General features: G+C 34.5%; 1 protein-coding gene across 1 annotated transcript in view; it reads left to right on the plus strand.

Moving 5' to 3' along the window:
- LOC118747233 (transmembrane protein 134-like) overlaps window positions 1–20,588 on the plus strand; it is a 45,148-nt gene extending 24,560 nt beyond the window's left edge. The window contains exon 2 of the mRNA XM_036481221.1: window positions 20,237–20,588. Within this exon, the coding sequence (XP_036337114.1) occupies window positions 20,237–20,588 (352 nt within the window). The remainder of the gene's footprint in view (window positions 1–20,236) is intronic.
- Window positions 20,589–21,523: the final 935 nt, after the last annotated feature.

Here is a 21,523-nt window from a genome sequence, read left to right on the forward strand (position 1 = left end):
AAAATAGCAAAACTGGCATTTAAAGCTATCGCAGTTGTGACTTTTTTAGCAACGGTGTCGCAACTGACATGCATGACGTGTCGGGGATCATGGCTGCTGGCCAACCAAGAAAGTAAAACAAGCAGCTAGACAGGCATTACGTATAAAATATATATACATATATGCATACAAACATACATACAAAGATACATATGTACATACATACATATGTGATACTTGGTTGTAGTACATGGAAAACATTCTATGAATAAATTTAATATGAATGTCTATAAAAAAGTCTGTATTTCTTGGTGATTAAATCACTTGAATGAATCTTTTCCACCCACACATACTTACATACATACATGTGTATGGATGTACAAATATACATATTTACACACTTGGTCGCTTGCAGCACCTTCATAAGATTGTTCTAGTGGAAAAATGCGACGCATTAGTTGCGACTACTCGTACTTTAAAAGCTGATAAATGGCGTTGTTGCCGCTGAAGGTAGAAGATGAGAATTTTAAGTGGCTAATCAGTACTTTCCATGCTCTGCTGCACCAACGACAAGCTTCTGCCCGTATGTTTGCGTTTGTGAAAATAGTCAGTCTTTAGTTTTTATTATTGCTTTGTTCTTTAGTTTTTGCTGTGATTGCGGAAAAGATTAACTAATACCTCGTTTGATAAGTTGCTTTATTTTGCAATTTCTCATGGGAATGTTCGCATAGAAAGCGTTGGACACACCAAAAACACGCAATCTGTGAAGTTTAAGCTGCTATCTTGCAGATGCCCTCTTTTGTATTTGTGATACCATTACTCTTCGGTTGATGTCTGCTGTCGACCGAAGTTGTACACATGTATGTACATATATAGACATGTATAAGAATAGAAAATATGTAGAAACATTTACGCAAGTGCATGCATACATAAACCTTCAGGGGTTTCGTCAAGTCTTCCATGGCCTTAGGTTCCGCGGAACCTACATACGTTCATCAATCTAGCTGACCCACTTTTCCAAATAAATGATACAAATTATTGAGTAATTAGGTGCTTTATAGCTCCACCAAAATAATTTTAGGTGCTTTTTTGATCTACCCAAATTTTTTTAGGTGCTCAATTGATATACGATAATTTTCCGAAAATATGTATGGGCAGCAAGCGTGACATCACATGATGCCATCACTTGACCTCATGCTGACTGAACCAATAATAAGATGAATATAAATTTCCCCAGTAAACAACGCACCAAAGTTGAATTGCAAGAAGTTTCACTTTCACTTTCGTAATTTTCATAATTTTTGCCAACTCAGCACAATAAAATTATGGCAGATTGGTGCTTTTGCGACAATCGTGTGATTCCAGCTTAAGGCGCACTTTACAAATTCCATAAGGTCAACTTACATACAGTTAAGATTAAGGTCATTGCGACAGTGGGGATCCGGTGATATTTCTACTCGCCCCCGCGTGAACACCAATCGGGCAGTAAGGAGTTGCCACCTCCAGTCCACGCTCGGTCAGAAAGACCTTGTATCATCTGATATTGGGAAACATTTCATTGAGTTTCTACCACTAATTCTCTTTCCCCGACTCGAGGGATGCCTTTCTTAGCCAATATCCGTAACGCAGTTTGCTGCTATATCTCTGTGAGAGGAAAAAGAGATCTAGGCCTATATTTGAGCACATCGTGAGCGAGCCTATGGGTCTATTTACTGCGTGGTTCTCTTCTCTGCCTGAAAAACACTACAGTGATCTGGAATCCTATTTAAGCTTGATGGATAGTTCTCTGCAAAATACCCGTTCACCGACGTTTCCGCCAAGCTTCGACCCATCCTTGTAAACTAAAAAAGTAAAAATATAGACGGTCCGGCTTTTGCTTTAATTTAAACGGTGTATAACTTTTTTCCAGCAAACTTATATTACAGGTGCTATAAGGAGTCAAAGGTCAGATCTTCGAAAATTCAAAAAAGTTATATTTCAAAAAATTTTGAACTGATTTATGATCCCTTATAGCAAAAGTTATATACCGTTTAAATAAGAACAAAGGCCGGACCGCGTCTATATTTTTACTTTTTTCGGTTGTTTACATACAATAATTAAAAATAATTTTCTTCGAAGGCCCATATATCGATTTCGGAGGGCAACTTCGGAAAACGGGGAAATTGCTTTTTTAATTATGATAATATAATACAGAGAAATTGATGCAAATGCCACATATTTGCGCTAATTAAGTTCACATTCGGCTTTTAAACCTGGTTGCGCATATTGAACATTTTTAACAATTATAATTTAGTAATAAAAGATACTGGTGATTTGGCTTGATGCATTTCTGAACACAGGTGTAGTTATCCGCAGTATTTTTGACTGAGCAATTATTTTATGTGAAATTACTAGTGTTGTAAATTTTTTTTTTTTTAAGTTTAGAGCGACCATGTTTTATACACATATTACATACAAACATATACATATGTACCAACATGTGCGACTTAAGATCATTAATAAAAGATAAGACCACATTAACGATTCCATTTGGAACTTTGAACACGCTCCACAATTGCTTTGCCTAAATTCGACTCAACATCTGCTATTCTCTTTTGTTTGTACATATGTATGTACTACATATATTTACTTTCATCGAATAAAAGTGGGAAGCAAATTAAGAAGCAAAATTTAAAACTGTCCAAGCAAATACTTAGTAGGGAGAAGTATTTTTAGCTGGCTGACAGAGCAGAACGTCTATAGACGACATAGTACATACGACATACACATGAAATGTGAATCAGCAGCGAGCCGCGAAACTCCCCGGAAACTCTTTACAGAAGCACTAGCAACTGCAAAGGAGAACAATAGATATGTACATACAGGGTGGTCCGTATAGTGGTTTCTTTTTTAAGCTTAGAATCCATCTCTCAAGAAAAATCACAATAAATATTTTTTTTATTTCTGTTGCTTGAAAAAAGGCCTTGCTTTTGCTATAAATTTTCTTGAAGAAATTTCTTTCTGAAATTTTGATAAAAGAAAAATTCTTTTCCATTTCTTGTGCGTCATTTTATATGAATTTTTCGTTTTCCTTGAGAGCTGGAAACAGCCCTTTAAAATAAAAAATAAAAAAACAATGAGCAAAAATAATTTTTTTTAGTATATTACCCCGTGCGACAGGAATTTTACATACACAATAATCAATATATGTATATGTACATATGTATGTAAATATACGCGAAAATAGGGGCGAAAAAAGTAACACTGCGGTTTTAGTTTTACTCTCTGAGGTCAGAATTTTTTTAAAAGGATTTTAAAATTTCAATGATATCATTAAATATATAAAAGAAATTCAGTGCAATTAAACAATACATATATATATATTTTTTGTGCCTAAGGAAAAAATACCTATTTCAATTCTACTGAACTTTCTATTTTTTTTGGTACCCATATTGTTATTCTACATTGCACCGAATTTTGAAATCATTTTAGGAATTAATCACATCTTTAAAACTCGAAAGACTTAAAAAAATCCTGACGTCAAAGTGAAAAACTAAAAATGCAGTTTTACTATATTTGGCCCATCGTTTCGTGAATTTTTGTTTTGCGTGTTTAGATTTTTTTTGTTTTCATTGGTTTTATTGGTTTATTCGAAAAAGCAAGCATTTCCATTATTTACTGACCACCATGTCATTCATGCTGTTAACCCAGTTTTCATATGCCTTGGTGACGCCTGATAACACGATTGGCTAAACTTGGCGCGTAAAACATCGATTGTGGCATGGGATGTGTGGCATGGCGCGGCATCCTGCTGAAACCAAAGATCATCCAGGTCCATTTCGTCAATTTCCGGTCACAAAACATTGTTTATCATGCCCCAATGATGCCACCGCTCCAAAATTCGCACACAATTTTTACTATATGAGGATGCATTGGCTTCTCGACGATCACGCGCGGGGTTTCCGATATCCAGATACGGCAATTTTGCTTCCCAAGTAGCCGCCGAGTTGAAAAATCGTAACCCAATAAATTTGCATTCCCAAAGTTCAAGCATAAAGTGATTCATTTCGTTCCTCGGAGAAAGGATACTGATTTTTTGTCAAGATTTCCAGCGGGAAAGACACTGAGCCTTAGGAATAAAAACTAAGCAATTGCTTTTTCTTAAAATTTCAGAGCTGTTACTTAAGTTTATTTGAAAAATCGAGGCTCACTATCATTGTCAATTTTTAAACCCTTTTCGCATTCTCCACACTTTTGTAACCGGTAAATTTTGTTACCATCTCATGAGCAAGTAACAAAATATTGTCCCGTGAAATATGCAACACCAGAATTTCTGCAAAACATCATAGCTGAATTGCTGAATAAATTAAAATGTTACCAAGGTGAATAGAATCGCGGATGCTCAAAGTGGTGAAAATTGTTGGCGACAACATTTGCTTGTTACAAAATGTTCGGTTACAAGCAGAATAGGCCTGTGTATGGACCACCCTGTATACATATGTATGTACATACAGTGACTCAAACAAATGACCAAGTGTTGTTTTTTTAAATATTCGTAATATTTTTCCAGCGATTTTTTTTTTTTTTATAAAAATATCGTCTTAAATTTAACCGAAACCGTGTAAATCACAGTTTCAAACTTTATACAAAACTTTGGAAAATTCAACATTTTTTCTTAAGAATTTCCACTTTTTATTCTGATTTTTTACATAATTTTTAGGTATGCAGTTTTATAGCCCATATAATCTTAGTCGAATGAAGTGCAAGTTTCAAACGGCTAAAAAATCGCGTTGATTTTTTAGAATTTTTTTTTAGGATACTTTTCGGGTTTTTTAATATATCAGGCGCAATTTACAAAAACTTGCGTTGAAATTTTGTTGCTACGGCCTCCTGCGTTTTATTTCATAAGAAATTCATACTTATATGAAAAAAACGTGCGAAAATCCTTCACCGAAAAAAAATTCTCAAAAATCAACGCGATTTTTAGCCGATTGAAACTGCATTTCGTTAGACTAAAATTGTATGGGCTATAAAACTGCATACCCAAAAATTTTCTAAAAAATTATAATAACAAGAAAGTCTAAGTTCGGGTGGAGCCGAACATTAAATACCCGGAGCAAGTATTAAATATATGTTTTTTCACCTTTCCGAAAGCTACCGCTAGATGGTAAGCCGGGGTGTATCAATTTTGAGTAAATTAGCGTCCTTCAATTTCGAAATATTGCAGTTTCAAGCATTTCTGAAATTTACCGTTATATGAAAAGCGGCCGTAATAATTTTCAACGTTTTGCTTTTATGTGGCAAGCACAATAAAAATACCGGGTTTGGTACAAATTGGTAGAACGGTTACCGATATACATATATGATCATAAGTGGGCCCATTTTCCAAAATTTTACCATAAACGTTTTTCTTGGTAAAGAATTGTTGCAAGCATCAATTTTGAATAAATTAGCTTTAATATTTACTGATTTATCGAAGATTTTGTATTTCTCTAAATTACCGTTATATGGGATGTGGGCGTGGTTATTGTCCGATTTTTTAAATTTTCGGCCATTTAGTATGCTGTATCAAGGCCAACAACTGTGCCAAGTTTGGAAGAAATTGGTGCAGCGTTTACCAAGATGTACACATAAGTGGGCGTGGCTACGCCCATTTTCCAAAACTTTATAATATTCTTATTTTTCGTCTGAAAATTATTGTAAATATCAATTTTGAGTGAATTATCTTCAGTAGTTACTAAAATATCGCTGTTTTCGTATTTCTGGAAATTACCGTTATATGGGAAGTGGGCGTGGTTACAGTCCGATTACCTTGGATTAACGGAAATCTACATACCAAATTTCGTTGAAATATCTCAATATTTGCTCGAGTTATCGTGTACACTGACGGACGGACGGACGGACGGACGGACAGACAGACATGGCTTAATGGATTTCTCTATTCATTCTGAGCATTTATGTATACATTTGTCTATATCTATCTCGATTCGTTTTGGCTGTTACAAACAACCGTTATGTGAACAAAATTAATATACCCTTGTGCACAAGTGCGCTCGGGTATAAAAAGTAGAAATTTTGATGAAAATTTGGTGAATTTTCCTAAATTAGACGATATTTTTGTATAAAAATAACAAAAAAATTTAGATCGTAAAACATTACGAATATTTGAAGAAAATCAACACGTGGTCATTTGTTTGAGCCACTGTATGTACTATGTGAAAAAGACTACTGGGCGGTAGAGCTGTCAAACTATCGCCGATACTATCGATAGTATCGATAGTCTGATCACTTGAAATAACTATCGATAGTTTTAATACTATCGCCACTATCGTTTCATTGATAGCGTATTCTCTTTCATGGCTCAAAGAGAACAAAAATTGGCAGCATTATTTCATGAACGAACGAATAAAGATCACCCAGGACGGTGTGCGAGAAAAAATATTTTTATTTTTTTTGTGCAGTGCGTAATTTTTTCGCCGCCATGTGAATGAAACGGAATGAAACAATCTGTGTGAATGAAACAACCTAATAAAAAATGACGTTACCAACTATTATTTTCTTTCTCAAATGCAATTACAAATACGCGGTTGCCGTGCTGGGTGATCTGTTAAGTGGTTCATGGCATTATTTCTAAAAGCGCTATTTTTTATTTTAAGCGTGGAAATAGCAGAGGTTATATTGCCGTCTTAGACCGAGCAATGCAGTATATTTCAAAAGACTGTCAAATTGAGAAATTGCAGAAAGCTGTTGCATGAGCAGTGGCACCTTGCATGTAAAGTGTCTTTCGAAAGATTTTTTTTCCCTGAAAGGCGAATTGTAGCGAGAATTTCTGAAATCGCTTTTTGACTGTTTACACGAATGAATTTCTAGCAATATTTCTCGATATTTAAATGCAACCGTGAACCGCTAAAATAAACAAATTTATAAAAGCAAGATAACGAAAAAATAAATGGATTTAGAAAAACATTTGAAATGGGTCGATACTATCGATAGTATCGATAGTCACCCTTAAGACTATCGTAAAACATCGATGGACTTGACTATCGATAGTTTGACAGCTCTACTGGGCGGTAGCAAAATATTGCAGCTGATCTAAAAAACCGAACAGAGCCAATGGAAGAACGCAACAACAATTTGTATTCAAGCATTGGCATTACTGCATTTATCAATTGTGTGTTTGCTGGTGATTGCATTGGAGTGTGGGACGTATGAAGGCAGCAACGAGAACCATTCACATACATAAATATGAATGCGCACATGCCATCAACACCAACGACATTTTGGAAGCGAGAAAACGTGCAACATTTCAGCCGCTAATGCGACCTAGCGGAAAGTTGCCCAACAAGATAAACGACGAGGATGCAGCAAGAGAGAGCAGAGTGTATCTTGGAATGACTTTCAATGCGGTATCTCGAAAATTTTAATCTATATATTGTTTGCATCTACATAAATATAATGAAAACTGAACAACAGACAAGCGAACAATCGTCAAGCTAACTTAGAGCTACATATGTATATACTAAATACATACAGTTTGTTATGTCTGAGCGCGGCGGAAGTCAACTGAGACATTAGTGCTGTTGGGGAGTGATTTGCGTCTTTGAGTAATCGATGCTGGCTGGCTAGCGATGAGGCAATTGCATGCAACAGATTTTTCAAGCAGAAACAAAAACATAAGCAAGCACTTGCCGCCTCGTTGTTAAATTCATCGCTTGCTCTTTGCGATCAAAGCGCTATGTTGCAGCGTGCTGGGGCCTAGTAATTTTTCGTTTATTCTGCTTCTGGTGTTTATAGGTTCGTTCGACAAGTCAAAAATTTGTAATGGTTTTTCCAAGTTTTTACTGGATGGCGTTCGATAACGACAAAAAATTATCCAACACACAAAAATTGAGAGAGCAAGCGTTCATTTTGATGCAAGAGAAGCGTTCATTTTGTACTGGCAAAATTTTAGTCAGCAAAAATTATCCAACACGAAAACATATGATCACAAAACATATGGTTGCAATTTTTGTAAACAAACAAAATTGCATTTTCCGAGTTTTGGTATTTATATGCTTGTTGGCTGCCTGCTATGTGACTTTATGATAGCGCCAACTAGTTTTTACTTCTAGAAATGTTCCTGGCGAACATTGAACGTTCACTTTCCTTTTTTCTTCTATGGAGGCAACATGAATTTCAGTTTGTTTACAAATAAAACATAAACAAAGTCAGCTGGTGTGTCTCCTTCTTCCGGTTTTTGCAAGTAATGGCTAATTTCCTGTTCGTTTACGTTTTTGCTTTTTCATCTCTTTGGGAGAGAATTTTCGCTTACTGTCTTGATTTTGGATTGTTGGCTGGTGTTGGCTAATTTTGTTATCGAACGCAACTTATGTTGTCTGCCAACAGTTATGGTTACTGTGGTGCTGTTGGGGCTGACCTGTGGTTCAAAACTGTAATTTACAGTTCATAATTCACTGGAGCCTTCATTTTTCAAAAAATTTTATACATTTTTTTTAGATGAAAGCTAATAAAAATGGCAATAGACCAGTTGAGCCCGATTTTTGCATTTTTATTTGTTTATATTACATTTTTTACAGCAAAGTGCATGAAAAGTTCCTGTTTTGAAGTTAATAAGTTAATAAAATATGTATTATACAAACTAATTGAAAACAATTGCAGGTTTCCCCACGAAAGGAAAAAACTTCACAAGAAAAAATTTGAAACGTTACAAAATAAAATTCACCAAAATTGAAAAAAAATTTTGAAATATTTAGAAAAATTTTGGGAAGACTGCTTTTTGGATCATAAAATTTTATAAAGTGCAAGTTGCGAGTGGCTAGGATTCGTGTTGATTTTTAAAAATTTTTTCGCTAACATTTCATGCACATAGCATGCTAACTAGGAAATAAAAGTGTTCTCTTTGTCTCGTGTAGTTTAATTTAGGTACAGCAAATTTTTGACAATACCGGCAACTATTTTTAAATATTTTATTTTTCGCAAATTTTTTATATGAAGAAGGTTATTTCTACAACAAAAACCCAAAAATCAGAGTTCCAAACCTTTTTTTGCATAAAATTTCATCCAAATATTGCACTTTTTATTTCACTCTTTAGAAAAAACTTGAGTACGCAATTTTTTTGCCCATTTTTAGTATAACAAAGTGCAAGTTTGAGGTAGCCAGGACTTACCATTGAGTTTTAGCATTTTTTTTTTGTTAAAGTTGTCGCTAATTTTCTCGATATAAAAAATTTTTCAATAATTTGTTTATATGGAAAAAATGTGCGACACATTCAACAAAATAATTTCCCAAAAATCAATGGTAAGTCGTAGCTTCCTCATACTAAATCATACTAAAATTTAATGGTCTATAAAACTGCATACCCAAAATTGTTAAAAAAATATATATATATATTTTGATAGAAATCTCCACTTTTTTCCGGATTCTTTTTCGTTTTGGGGAAACTCCAAAATTGTTTTCAACTAGTTTTTATTATTTAACATTTATTAACTCGAACAGGATAATCGATTCTCTTCAAAATTGCAAATTTTTTTTTGCACTTTGCACAAAAATTTTAATATAATCAAATTGAAATTCGAAAAGGCTGAATTATGAACAGTAAATGCCAGTTTTGAAACACTGTGCACTGGTCGTTGCAACTGAATTGTGTCATTTGTTAAATTGTTCTTCATATTTGTATAAGTTCTAAAATGCCATGGAGGTGCCGGCCGCTGCCAATTTTTCACGTATTATTTGTATGTTTGTATGTACATATATGTATTTATCTTTCTCGTTTTCAGTTTGTGGTTTATGGATTTAAGACCCTTTAGTGTGTTTTTGTTTTTATCGAGAAGTTGCCCTTCTAAGTGATTTAGGTCAAGTTGGAGTGAGCTGGCGCCATATGAATGTCTTCACTAGAGATGGGCACGGGACTAAATATTCAATCCCGATCCCGCCCATCCCGTTCATTTGGGATTAATTATTCGTATTTTTTCGTATAATTTTGGCATTATTCACAACTTTCGCAATTTTTTGGGATGCTTTAAGACTTTTCGGAATGTTTCGATTTTTCCCATTAGATATTTTTGAGAACCTTAAGACCCAATTGATCCGTATTTTTGTACAAAATTGAAACTGTCAAAGTTAACTCTGGATGGTATTACAACATTACTATTCTTGCTGAAAGTGTGTGGATATTTTTTACTTTAGAAAACTTGCTTTTCTTTTGCATTGGCCATCGGCTAACTAAGGTTAGAAGTGGATTATCGAACAGATAGAAAAGTACGTAAAATTTGTTTCAGCAATTTTTACTACATTCTGCCCTTGGGGCAGAATCAGCTAGTTTTTGGCACCATTTATAGGCTCCGAAATATTGGAATCCGGATACTGGAATTCAATCTACGAGAGAAATATAAACCTACCTAGAGAATACCAACCGTACTATAATATGTATATAGTATTGTACTATTTTTTCGGTCTGCGTACTATATACTGTTTTAAAAAATATAGTATGCAAAAATACTAGTTATATTTCTTCAATTATAAATATAAATATTTTTCCGTAATTTGCAAGAAAAAAAAAATGATAGAACCACAGATAAAAAATAACAACATTTTTAACAAGTAAGAAAGTCTAAGTTCGGGCGGAGCCGAACATTAAATACCCGGCGCAAGTATTAAATATATGTTTTCCTCCTTTCCAAAAGCTACCGCTACATGATAAGCCGGGGTGTATACATTTTAAGTAAATTAGCGTCCTTAGATTTCGAAATATTGAAATTTCAAGCATTTCTGAAATTTACCGTTATATGAAAAGCGGCCTCAATTTTAGTCCGATTTCAACAATTTTCAACGGTTTGCTTTTATGTGGCAAGCACAATAACCATACCGAGCTTGGTACAAATTGCTAGAACGGTTAGCGAGATACATACATATATGTGATCACAAGTGGGCGGTGCTACGCCCATTTTCCAAAATTTTGTCATAAACGTATTTCTTGGTAAAGAATTGTTGCAATCATCAATTTTGAATAAATTAGCTTCAATATTTACTGATTTATCGAAGATTTTGTATTTCTCGAAATTACCGTTATATGGGATGTGGGCGTGGTTATTGTCCGATTTTAGAAATTTTCGGCCATTTGGTATGCTGTACCAGGACCAACAACTGTGCCAAGTTTGGAAGAAATTGGTGTAGCGGTTACCAAGATATACACATGTAACCATAAGTGGGCGTGGCTACGCCCATTTGCCAAAATTTTGTAATATTCTTATTTTTCGTCTAAAACTCCTTGCAAATATCAATTTTGAGTGAATTATCTTCAGCAGTTACTAAAATATCGCAGTTTTCGTTTTTCTGAAAATTACCGTTATATGGGAGGTAGGCGTGGTTATTGTCCGATTTTTAAACTTTTCAGCCATTTAGTATGCTGTACTAAGGCCAACAACTGTACCAAGTTTGGAAGAAATTGGTGCAGCGGTTACCAAGATATACACATGTAACCATAAGTGGGCGTGGCTACGCCCATTTTCCAAAAATTTTTAATATTCATGTTTTCCGTCTGAGACTCATTGTAAGTATCAATTTTGAGTGAATTATCTTCAGTAGTTACTAAAATATCGCAGTTTTCGTAATTTTTAAAATTACCGTTATATGGGAGGTAGGCGTGGTTATTGTCCGATTTCGCCCATTTTCAATACCATCCGTCCTACGCCCAAAAGAAGTTCACGTACCAAGTTTCGTTAAGATATCTCAATTTTTACTCGAGTTATCGTGTACACAGACGGACAGACGGACGGACGGACGGACGGACAGACAGTCACCGCTTAATCGATTTCTCTTTTCATTCTGATCATTTATGTATACATTTGTCTATATCTATCTCGATTCGTTTTGCCTGTTACAAACAACCGTTATGTGAACAAAGTTATAATACCCTTGTGCACAGGTGCGCTCGGGTATAAAAATACTTAGAATGAATTACCAAATGTACTTAAAATTATTTCATTTATGCTCTCTATTCCTGCAACTTCGGTCTTCACAGAAACAGTTTTTTCTATTATGATTGTAAAATGGCGAGATGAGAGAAACAAAGCGACTATCTCACTAATAAAAAATGGACTTTTGATTTATATTAATTTAAATATCGATGTACACTTAACTGTGTACTTAAAAAGCGTTTTTACTTTTTCTTTTAAAATACTATGTATGTACATATATTTAAAGGTTACCATATTTTTAGGATTTTTTTTTAAAAGGACTATAAATTTCTTAGAAAATGTTGGCAACCCTAGTCTAGCCTGAATTCAGCTCAATATTAAATTTTCAAAATTTCTTTACTGCTATTTGCGTACATATACATACAACCCACAGATGACATAAAAAAACAACAACAAAAAAAACGGTAAAAGCTTAATAAGTTTTGTACTAAATTTTATTATTTAGTTCCATAGCAAAAAAAAAATATATATATTTCGCATAAAACCATTATTTTCCAAAACCAGTTGTACATATTCTTCGTTCCGCAAGCCAACTGATTAACTACAAAAGCAAATATTTACCCAAATAAAACGTCTGCCACTGACGCCATTAACTCTACTAAATGGCCACTAAAACAGGTCCAAACGTGTTTCTTTTGCAAAAAATGGTTTCTCATCCAACAACAAGAACTTCCACATGCATGAATATAATCATAAGTGCTATAAAGCAGAGAAACGCGAATTAAGAAAAAATAAAGTAAAACTGTATAAATAAAGTAAGAAATAATATTTGCATTAATAAATAAAGTTGAATGTAGATATGTATCTACATATATGTAAGTTGGAGTGTATGTGAAATTTCGCACAGCATGAACAAGACGCCAACTGACATGACACAACTGTATTAAAGTGAAGCTAAAGAGTTTGCTTCTTTGTGACGATGGTACACTTCAGCGCTTTTAAAAAAGAGCAAACATGAAAGAGCTTGAGAATGATTAAGAATTATTCTTTTGCTTATAAAAATTTTCACAGCACAAATAGTGCTTACAGTCTCTTAAGAAAATCATTGTTGCGAAATACGTTTTTTGTGCTTTACTTATTTTAACTTCTGGCGGATTGTTGCTTTTGTTGGCTGGCTTTGTAAAGTCACCTCTTCACACTGGACGGTGTTAACGACCGTTTATTGATGTCATTAACCCAGAAGCAAATCAGCCATTTACAGATGAATAATTTTCACACGAATACATTGTTTTATTTATTTGTAGGTACATAAAATAGCTTCAACTGACCAAAAGGCACAAAGGAAGCGAATTACAAATGAAAGGTTAATGTGACGCGAAAGTATAATAAAGGTATCCCCTTAACCCGTCTATTCCCATTTGCAGGGTTCTGCCCAATACAAAAATCGATGTAACGAAAAAGGGCTCCAATTTCAAACTCCAATGAAACGAAAAAGCGATAGAAGATTAGAGATAAAAATAAAAATAAAGATAAATATATAGATAAAGATAAAGATAAAGATAAAGATAAAGATAAAGATAAAGATAAAGATTAATCGAACAAATTTTATATTCGCTTAAATTCAGTGTATTTTTTACACCACACAAACACACGTCCGTCGAACCCATGGAAATTGAATTTCCTTCCACCTATGAAAGAAGCTTTAAAAAGGCGAAACTCATTCGTTAGTCATTTCGCAAAATTAAATTTCATACCTATATTTTGAGCTATTAAATTTATTTATTTTTTTGTGGAAGAAGCTTCTTGTGTTTAAAATGGGAAAATAACTACACACAAAAAAAAACGATGTGGGTACTCAATTTTCTTCTGTTCAGTATTGTTATCGTCATCGTAGTACTTTCAGGACATTTAAGCTGATAATTGCCATTTGTGAAATCTTAAAGAATGTTCCAGTAATAACAATATAACTTAATTGTATCCTACCCAAACTAAAAATGTTAAAGTTCAACCACTCTGTGTACTTTGTCCTTAAACATACATATTTCTAACTATACTAGTGTCCCACTCAATTATAAACCACAAGTCATAAAATATGTATATTTTATGCATATTTTCACTTAGTAAATAAAACAAATATCACTGTTATTTGCTTAGTCATATTTATGGTCGTTGTGCAATTTTTAACTGGCATATGCAATTTATTTTTTTGCTTGTATCTACCCACTTTGTTCGATAAATTTCGCAAATCACCAACAGCTTTAAAGAAATAATTACGTAGGATGTATTAAAGCGATCAAAACGGGTATGTGACTAACAGTTAAGTACAATTCGATCAACTAAATATGCATAGGCGTGTACATATGTATACTTACATACATCCTTGTATACGGCTGCATTGCCTTATTTAAAATATTTGTGAGTGGTCCCCGAGCCATCCGGAACTAGTCGCTTTATTTTTCAGGAAAACAGTAGGTGAACATATCAGCGTACGTAAACGCATGCGAAGAAATTTCCGCAAACGTAAAATAATGCACTCCTTAATGAAAATTCTTACACTGTTAAAATATTCGCAAACGAGTTAAGGCTCTGTTATGCATACTTGGCATTGCTTGAGAGTTGTCACATAAAGAATCTGTTAAATGAGCTTCGCGTGTAAGCGGTTACCCAACGCACAGCATTACATACGTAAAAGTCTGTTGGTTTTTGATTTCTACGTAAAAATGGTATTGCAGTGCATGCAATGCCAAGTATGCATAACAGAGCCTTTAATCTAAGGCATGAAATTAGGGTCTTTGAATAACTTCCATTTTTACTTTATTATAAACGTATGTATGTATGTATGTGTATGTGTGTGTATGCATGAATGATTGCAACAAGCAGACTTTGGACTTGAATCTTGAACGGGCACATTGTATATACGTATACATACATATCTGTGGCATTTTATTAAAACAACTTAAGTGACTTTAAAAGGTTTGATTTTTAATTAAAAAATAATAAGTTTCGCTTGAAAAATAACCCAGTGAAATATTGCTTTAAAAGGGCAATGGCTTATTTCGAGATAGGTTGCTTTAATAAATTGCCACAGATATGTACATATGTCCATATTCAACTTTAGACATCAAATAAATAAATATTGTACAATGTCATTGGCACGTGATAAAAACAACAATAGGCAGTAGAAATTGCTGCGCTTGTTTATCATTACGCTTTTTTTTCAAGAATAACTTCATTTCATGGGTGTACAATAAGGTGGTCCAAAAATGCATGTGAAAAAGTAAAGTCGGAATTTTCATGCTCTCACCCCCTAGGATTGCTCTATACCGAAAAAAAGTGCACCCTTATTTTTTTATTTTAAAACCAAAAAATATTTAGAGGTCGGATCTAAGCGCATAAACTTTTCCATGTATTTTATATGGGTAAGAAACAACTTTTCGTAGAAATGGTATTGAATAGTTAAAAATCAATATTTTTCTATCAGAAAACTCTATCAGAAAAAAAATAATTTTTCTATCAGAAAACTTTGCTGTTGTTGGACCACCCTATTGTACAATGTTTAAACAAAAATATCTCGTAACACTTGAGAAACAACGCACCTTTTCATGTCATTTTCCTTGCTTTTGTGATGCAATATTACATATACGCGTCTATTTTGCCTTAGTCATCATAGCGTGCGAGTTGTTATAACTAATCGTTACAAGTCAAAGATTAATTGTTAATAGTATAGCTTAGCTGTATGTCTGTGGTATCAGGTATAAAAATGATAACTCCATGTAAATAATTGCCTGCTTAGGTTCAGGGATATGTATGTATGTAGGTATCAATATAGCGCATAAACTACAAAGAATATATTTGTCGAAGTTTATATTGAAAGTGAAGATATAATTTTATTACCAGCCGGCTCAGCTTTTAGCCAAGAACATGCTTAGTCTTTATAACTGTCGTGGTCAGCTTAACCTTAGGTCATAGTACAAAAAATATATATATATTTGGCGTTCACATTTTGCTAAAGGGTTGGTCGACCTTCTTCTTCAATTTCTGGTGTGAGTCTTGATGTTATTTTACAAATGGATGAACCTAAAGTCTTACGCCCACTCCGAACTGCAAATGGCTTTGATGAGAAGCTTTTTCAACTATAAGAATAAAACTATCTTTGGATGTTTCTCGGAGCAGGAATCGAATCTGGTTCCAACTGGTGCAAGAGGTACCTCTAACCACTCGGCTACGGTGACCGCCATAGTACTATAGGGTTATCCTAGACAGTGCAAAAAGAACATCCAACGAACGGAAATGTATCTTAATACTCCGAGCGGATTCGATGTATTGAAGGCTTAGATTAGGTTAGACGGGCAGCTCTGGTTAAAGGGTTCCCTCGGAAGCCCATTCTGATGCCCCAGACCGGTTCCTACATGTATTTAAACTAACCACTAATTTTGTGGTAGACCCTAGTATACTCTGTAATGGAATGTACCTTCAGCTGTTTAACTTCTAGAGTAACTGTTCTGCAGAAATTTTGAGCCGCTTTCTACCGTGTGCAAGGGACTCTCATAAAAAGCGCTAAATGCATACTAGCTCCTCTCTATAAAATCTGGCAACCATACCTGGTATACACTGCAGTCATGTGGGATTTAGATACTTCTCTCAAAGGCTGTTTCTGAGAGAAGCTGCCAAATCTTGTTTCAATAGTAATTTTGCGGTCATATTTAAATGTGGGAATTTCATCATCGCACAAAATGACATCAATTTCAATAGTCCCAATTAGGGCAATCGGTCTTAAACGAGTACTCTAGGAAATTCCTTTTCAAGTTTCAATTATTATTCCCATAGTAAATAGTAAGATATCAGAAAACTTGCGATTAGTGAATACCTTCAATGTGACACCTGTGCTTTGTCGACTACGATGCACTTGACAATCATAAATTGTCGCATGCAACATTTTTTTACCCCACATGTTTGTACGTAAATAGCTTAAATATACATGCATATGTAAGTTTGTAAATTTATCCTTTATTTACTTACCATCGTCAACATTCATTTAGCGCTTTGAAGTTGTGGACATTGAACGACAGTTGTGATGTTGCTTTTTTTGTAGATAACATGTATGTTTGTACTACTTATGTATATAAATATGTTTGTGTGCATCGCTTATAATGACGTTTCGCCCGACTGCATTGCCGCACCAAAATAGGCCAACATACAATAATTTGACGTAAATCGCATTTAATTACCGCTGAGGTTTGCCATATAAAGTTACATACGTATACCTGTGAGCATACATAGTAAAATATGAACATACCTATGTACAGTGGCGGTCAAAAATGGATGAATGGTGTTTCGTTTTTAATATTTGCAATGTTTTTCAAGCTAAAATTTTTTTGATATTTTTTTATAAAAATATGGTTCATGCTTATCACACTTTCAAACTTTATACAGAACTTAGAAAAAATCCAAAAATTTTTATCTAAATTTCGAGCTTTTTAAAAAGAATTTTTATAACTTTTTTGGGTATGCAGTTAACAGGTTTATACAATTTTAGTGAAATAAAAGCAAGTTTTGAGCGGCTAAAACCCCGCATTAATTTTTTAAATTTTTTTTGTTGTTGACGTCGTTTTGCACTTTTTTTCATATAAACATGAATTTCTTGTCGAAGAATATGTGCAAGACCGTTTGCGAAAAAATTAAAAAAAAAAAATCAACGCCAGTTTTCCTAAATTTCGCTATTTATATAAAAAAAAAACGCAAAAGCCGCCGAAAAAAAAATATTAAAAATCAATGAATTGAATTTATTTTACTAAAATTTTATAAGCCCGTTAACTGCATACAAAAAAAAATTATAAAAATTCTGGTTAAAACGCTCGAAATTTAGATAAAAATTTTTGGAATTTTTCTAAATTCAAGGTGAACAAGGTTTTTATAAAAATATATAAAAAAAAATTAGCTTGAAAATCATCAATCAATCAATATCAAAAACGAAACACCATTCATCCATTTTTGACCGCAACTGTATGTATGTACACTAGGGTGGTCCCAAAATGCATGTGAAAAAGTAAAGTCGGAGGGTTAATGCTCTGCACCTTGTTCTATATCGAAAAAATATATCCCTATTTAAAAAAAAAATATATATTTAGGGATCGCTCACACTTTTCCATGTTTTTTATATAAAAAAAAAACTTCGTAGAAATGGTATAGAATTCTTGATAATAAATATTTTTCGATCGGAAAAAAATCGGTATTAAAAAATTTGGTTTATTATTGGAAGTTTTCTGAAGAGAACCTGAGTTTTTCCGAGCAATATTGATTTTCAAGAATTCTATACCACTTCTACGAAAAGTTGTTTTTTAGCCAAATAAAATACATGGAAAACTTTGAGCGCTTTGAGAGACCTCTAAATATTTTTTTTGATTTCAAAATAAAAAATAGGGTTTAATTTTTTCGATATAGAACAATCCAAGGGGTGAGAGCATTAAAATTCCGACATTATTTTGTCTTGACCACCCTAGTATACATACATCAATGTGCGCTGTAGAGTTGGCGCTGCAACTCTACTAATGCACATCTCGGTCCACAGTGGCCCGCAGGCATTTAGCGGTGAGTCGGTGATTGCGGCTGCGTATTTGATTGATGAATCGTTGGCGTTCAATCAGTGGAATTAATTGTACATCTCTACATACATACATACATATGCATATGTGGATATGGCTATACGCTTAATTACTTATAGACAGTTATTTCTTTTATCTGAACGCCAATTTAAGCTTTTTGGAGCGCGCATACATCGTCTAATATTTTCTGTTAAATATTTGGTAAAAATGTCGCTTGATGCTTATGAAGATCATCTGACATGCATAAAAATTACATACTTAGTGGACTGACAGCTGCGGCAGGTTATATTAAAGGGGAGTCCTATTCTTGGCGCAAGTTAAACTAGAGACCAAGGATATGCAGATCAATTTCTCTGTGGATTATTTGGCGCGAACAACCCAGTGCCTAAGATTAATAACTGTAAAATCCGATTCATCCAAAAAGCCTCCTGCTTCCTTAATTCATTAGCTCTCTCACAGCCTTCGATGTTCCTATGTCCTGGAACCAGGCAAGAGAGCCATAACGCTGCAACAGCTTAGTGTGGAGTTCTACTCTTAGCGCTTCAGTCGTTTTTTGTAGGCTTACGAAGGAGCCAAGGCAAGGTTTGAAGACAGCTTTATCCTCATGATTAAATTTTTAGATTATACCTTCTGGTTTTTTTTCAAATTATTTTTATTGGGGTGAAACTTATTAAGCGGCGGTAGTGAACAAAAAATCGTCACGGAAATGTGTGACATGTGCATTTTTTCTCTTCCATTACGCTTACAATAATATTGAGAGTGGATTATCGAAATGCGCTAGGCAGAGGTCTAAGACTGAGACAAAGACGAAGACGAAGACAAATTCGATGACGAAGACGAAAACTCTTACGAAGAACAAAACGAAATTTACGACAATAAAGACGAAAACTATTACGAAGACGAAGACTTATACAGCGACGAATACGAAAACGATGACGAATGCGAAGATGAACGATAAAGATATGACGAATATGAAGATAGCGTCCAAAACAAAGGAAGAATTTAAAAACAAATACGAAGGCCAATGCGAACACGAGGATGAATACGAAGCCGAATACAACAACAGGAATACGAAAACGAATACAAATACGAAGAGGAAGACGATTACGAATATGAGGACGAAGACAACGGCTAATAGCCCGAACACAATGAAAACGACGAGCTACGGACCACAGCTGTCAAATTATTTTTCCACGTAATCTTATATAGATAATTATTTTGGCGACGACAGGGCTACACGACGACTGTAGTTGTGGCCAGATTAGATCTATTTCTATTTTTCCAGCGACAGATGAGGTTCTTCCTCTTCTTTTAAGTCAAGCTCATACAAATTCATGATGTCGCTGCTGCGTTTGAAAAAGTTCATGTCGCGACGAACTATAAATGAATCGAAGAAAGTTTCACTTCAGACGCACTCCTTTTTGATTATAAAAACTTATAAGATTTATTTCTTACATGTGTGATTTTCCGAATTATGAAGAGTTTTAAATGGGGGTGGGGGGTAAATCACATCCACGTGTTTTAAATGCTGTACAGATCGTAATGCTAAAGTAGTTCATGTTACCAATGTCCTAGCGGGTCTTTCTAAGCCTTATTTTACGTTGTTCCACGCTGGCTTGCACCTACTCTGCTCAGCTACATACCACATGTGTGCTCGAATAGCAAAGTAAAGTCAAATATTTAACTTTTGTACTACTATTTACTTAAACTCTAATGAAGACTTTCATTTTTCATTTTTGTTTTTTTTTTTCCTTTTGCAGAAACTACACCAAATATGCTGAGGATACGACATCGCGTGACAGCGACTCGCTAATTCAAGAGTATGGCAATATACCCACAGAGGAGACCAACACATACTGTTGGCGGCATCCGAAGGTGCGCGAAAATTGGCGAACTGTATTAGCTGCCGTCACATTGTTGATTGTTGGCACCGGTCTCTTTGTATTCGGTACATTCGCTGTCGCAGATCCGGCGAACACATCACAAGGTGTGGTGTTCTTTGTAGCTGGCCTAATCTGCTTTATACCGGGCGCCTATCATGTTGTCTACATTTGGCTGGCAGCCAAAGGATACCGAGGGTTCGACTTCTATCATCTCCCGTTGTTTACATAAAATAATGTTGTCGACGCCAACGATGACAATGACGACGACATATACATAGATACCACATAGATAGATGAGAAGGCAAGACAACGATGACGATGGAGATGGCGATGGCGATGACATGGGTGAAGAAGGCATTAATAAAGGCCAGAAAGACGGCGAACCGACGACGAAGACGATGGCGATGGCGATGGCAATGACAATGATAAAGGCGCGTTAGTAGAATGGGATAAATGGCTGGCGTTATACATCATTGAGTTGCGTGTTGTTTGCTTTGAGTGAGCGTTCGTCTTGTTGTTGTCTGCGAAATGTTTACGTTACATTGACGGTAGCATATGAAATATTTAAACTTTAATGTTTGCCAACAAAGCGATTAAGCGAGTACATGGGGAAGGAGCAAAACAAAAACATTTATTGTGGTGTTTAGTAAAGCGCTAACTTTTATTTTTTAATTTTAGCAACACATCATCGCAATTTCACTTTAAGTCGTTGAAAGTGCAAAAAGCCACACTCAGCTTCCTATTTATATTGCGGCCAAAACCCGTTATCATCATTCGTAAAATCGTCATATTAGGTTGTGTTTATGAGTTTAGATTAACTCACAGCCATACACACTCTTTCTCTCTCATACACATAATAAATTCAACGCTTGATAAGCAAATGCATGCAGCAATCATCATACGACTTTAGAAAACCGTAAACGACTAATCATAGTATTTAGTCAATATTTAAATGCTACTGATATTGCATAATCGGTATACATACATACATACAATAAAGAGAAGCAACTAAGCAAGTAAGCAAGAAGCAATGAAACGATAAATGTCACTACGAATTTTGTTACGTGCAAAAATCTGAAAAATTATTTATAGCAAGTAAATAACTAAAGATTTTATTTTCAAACAAAAAAAAAACACAAAGGGAAGCCGTACATAAAAATAAAT

Source organism: Rhagoletis pomonella, unplaced genomic scaffold (genome assembly GCF_013731165.1).
Source record: "Rhagoletis pomonella isolate Grant_MI unplaced genomic scaffold, Rhpom_1.0 Rhpom_scaffold_00011, whole genome shotgun sequence".
Classification (NCBI taxonomy): domain Eukaryota; kingdom Metazoa; phylum Arthropoda; class Insecta; order Diptera; family Tephritidae; genus Rhagoletis; species Rhagoletis pomonella.